General features: G+C 35.2%; 2 protein-coding genes across 2 annotated transcripts in view; one reads left to right on the forward strand and one right to left on the reverse strand.

Moving 5' to 3' along the window:
- LOC137647862 (uncharacterized) overlaps positions 1–2,500 on the forward strand; it is an 854,937-nt gene that overhangs the window by 578,051 nt on the left and 274,386 nt on the right. The gene's annotated exons all lie outside the window — the stretch shown is intronic.
- LOC137648367 (uncharacterized) overlaps positions 1–2,500 on the reverse strand; it is a 204,306-nt gene that overhangs the window by 181,616 nt on the left and 20,190 nt on the right. Inside the window, exon 2 of the mRNA XM_068381295.1 lies at positions 106–212. Coding sequence (XP_068237396.1) covers positions 106–212 — 107 coding nt within the window. The remainder of the gene's footprint in view (positions 1–105; positions 213–2,500) is intronic.

Consider the following 2,500-nt stretch of genomic DNA (forward strand, 5'->3'; position numbering starts at 1 on the left):
ATATATATATATATATATATATATAGATTAACTGCTCACTTTCTCATGTTAGATTTATCTCTAACTGGCATCAAATTAGGGGTAAGTCTTTATTAATCAACTTACCTGCACAGTAATAGCGTTGCAATAATCTTGATTCTTGAAAACTCTTGGAAATAAAAGTTCACTTTTTAATGGATGGAAGGAACACTCGTTCCAAGGAATGCGATCGTCTTCCGGGTATAACGATTTGAGCTCAACTGACGCTTCCAGTCAGATTCAACTTGAAAACGACTCCCGTTTTCTTTCCTTAGTTCGAACGCTCTCGAACATTCGTTGAAAAATAAAGACGGGAAATCAAAACTGTTTCCTTATAAGGAATACATTTAACATTTAATTAGTTATTTCAATTAGAATAAAAAAAAGGGAAAGTTAAACATTTACATTTAATATTAACAAAAGCCAATCATTCAGTTTACTTATCGTCCATGTCCGAACACCAAAACAAAACAGAAAAGTAAGAACTACTTAACTAGTCAATTCGACTATTTCCAATGAATGTAATTACCTGTCTCCAATCAACTATTTCTACATCTTCCCCAAACAACAAAAAGAAAAGTGGTTACACAAAGAACCATTTTGACAGATTAACTCTACCACAAAAGAACACTTACAAAACGAAAAAAAACATTATTTACAATCTACCCTCCCGAGCTAAGTTTCTTATCAAATTTCTGGAGGCAAGAGCAGTACTGCGGGTAGGCCTGGTAGATACTTCATCCGGCGAAGCTGTTCCAGTGTCAAGTATTTCATCTGTCTCAGAATTACCAACATTGTCCTCTTGTTCAATTTTAACATGTAAATTAGGATCGTTAAGCTCAGAATATAATTCTAAAGGTATTAAAAAACTAACATTAATTACGCTTTCAGTTTTGTCAGGCTTAACAATACGAACAGTACTGAATGTTTCAATAATTCTAACTAAGGGCCAATAAGTTCTAGATCTTGAAGGTAATTTAAAAAGAGCAATTTCCCCCTTTTCCCACTTTCTTGGAGGCTGAAAGGAAGATCTTTCCTTTTCCTTTAAACTTAATAGATATTCAGAAAGCCATTTTTCCTTAAAGCTTTCGTAAAGTCCATCCCTAGTTTCCAAAGTATGAGCAAGGAGAGAAGAATACTCATCCTCCTCACCATACTCCCACTCAGGAACCTGTTCAGAATCACCAAACATTAAAGAAGGAATGAATCTGCCAACCAAGAAATGATTTGGAGAAATTATATCTAACTCATTCTCACAAGATCTATAGGTTAAAGGCCTATTGTTTAAAATTTTCTGAATGTCAGAGAGGAAAGTGACAAATTCAGAGAATGAAGGAGTATATCTACCAAGAGTTTTGAAACGGCAATGCTTCAATGTTTTAATTAACTTTTCACAAACAGCACCATACCACGCTGCGTACACAGGGATAGTCTTATGTGAAATTGAAGCGCCCCTAAACTCTCCTCAAACTCAGAAGAAGTAAGTAACTGTTCAATTATATTACCAGCCTGTAAAAAGGATTTGGCATTGTCAGAATAAACAGCGACAGGAACACCAAACCTATTAGAAAACCTAATGAAAGCCAATCTAAATTCTGAAGTTGACATAGACTGGACAACTTCCAAATGTATAGCTCTTGTATTAAAACAAGTGAAAATAAGAATGTACGCCTTAGATTTTTCTCCATTTTTCTCCTTCAACCATAAGTGGCCTGTATAATCTACACCAGTATGAGCAAAAGGCACACTCAAATTAACCCTGGAAGAAGGAAGCGAAGAAGGAGAAGGATACTTCACTGTGCTAGCATTATAACGCTTGCATACAACACAATCCTTCAGGACAGACAAAACTGTTTGCCTGGCCTTTACAATCCACAAACCATGCATCATGCGCAAAAAACTAAGAGTGCATTGCAAACCCATATGCATAGACTTACAATGGGCATATTAAATCAACAACCGAGTCAAATGATGCTTCTTGTCAACAAGAATAGGATTGACAATTTCAAATTATAAAGTAATATTCTTGTCAATCCGACCTTTAGTTCGCATTATACCATTTACGTCCAAAAACAAATTGAACTGCTTAACTAAAGGTGGAACTTCCACTGAAGAATCTCTACTCTTCAGATAAGATAATTCAAGAGGAAAATCTTCCTCTTGCATCAACCTTAGAAGGTAATTAGAAGCTGCTTCAACAGGGTCAGCTTGAATTTTCCTAAACTTATGTACAACAGTAAATACCTTAGAAACTACACTTATAAGTCTAGAAAAACTAGAAAAATTACTAATATTTACAAGAGGTTCCTTTTTAGGGAACATTACAGGAGAAATTAAGTCACTCTTCATATTATCAGGAATACAACCCAAAAGACCCTTAGGCCACTCGTCAGGAGAATTCAACCAAGAAGGCCCTTTGATCCAAAGACTGAAATTTTCAAGAAAGTGCTTACTAGTACAAGGTTTAGTTAGTAAATCAGCC

This window comes from Palaemon carinicauda, chromosome 10 (genome assembly GCF_036898095.1).
Source record: "Palaemon carinicauda isolate YSFRI2023 chromosome 10, ASM3689809v2, whole genome shotgun sequence".
In the NCBI taxonomy this organism is placed as follows: domain Eukaryota; kingdom Metazoa; phylum Arthropoda; class Malacostraca; order Decapoda; family Palaemonidae; genus Palaemon; species Palaemon carinicauda.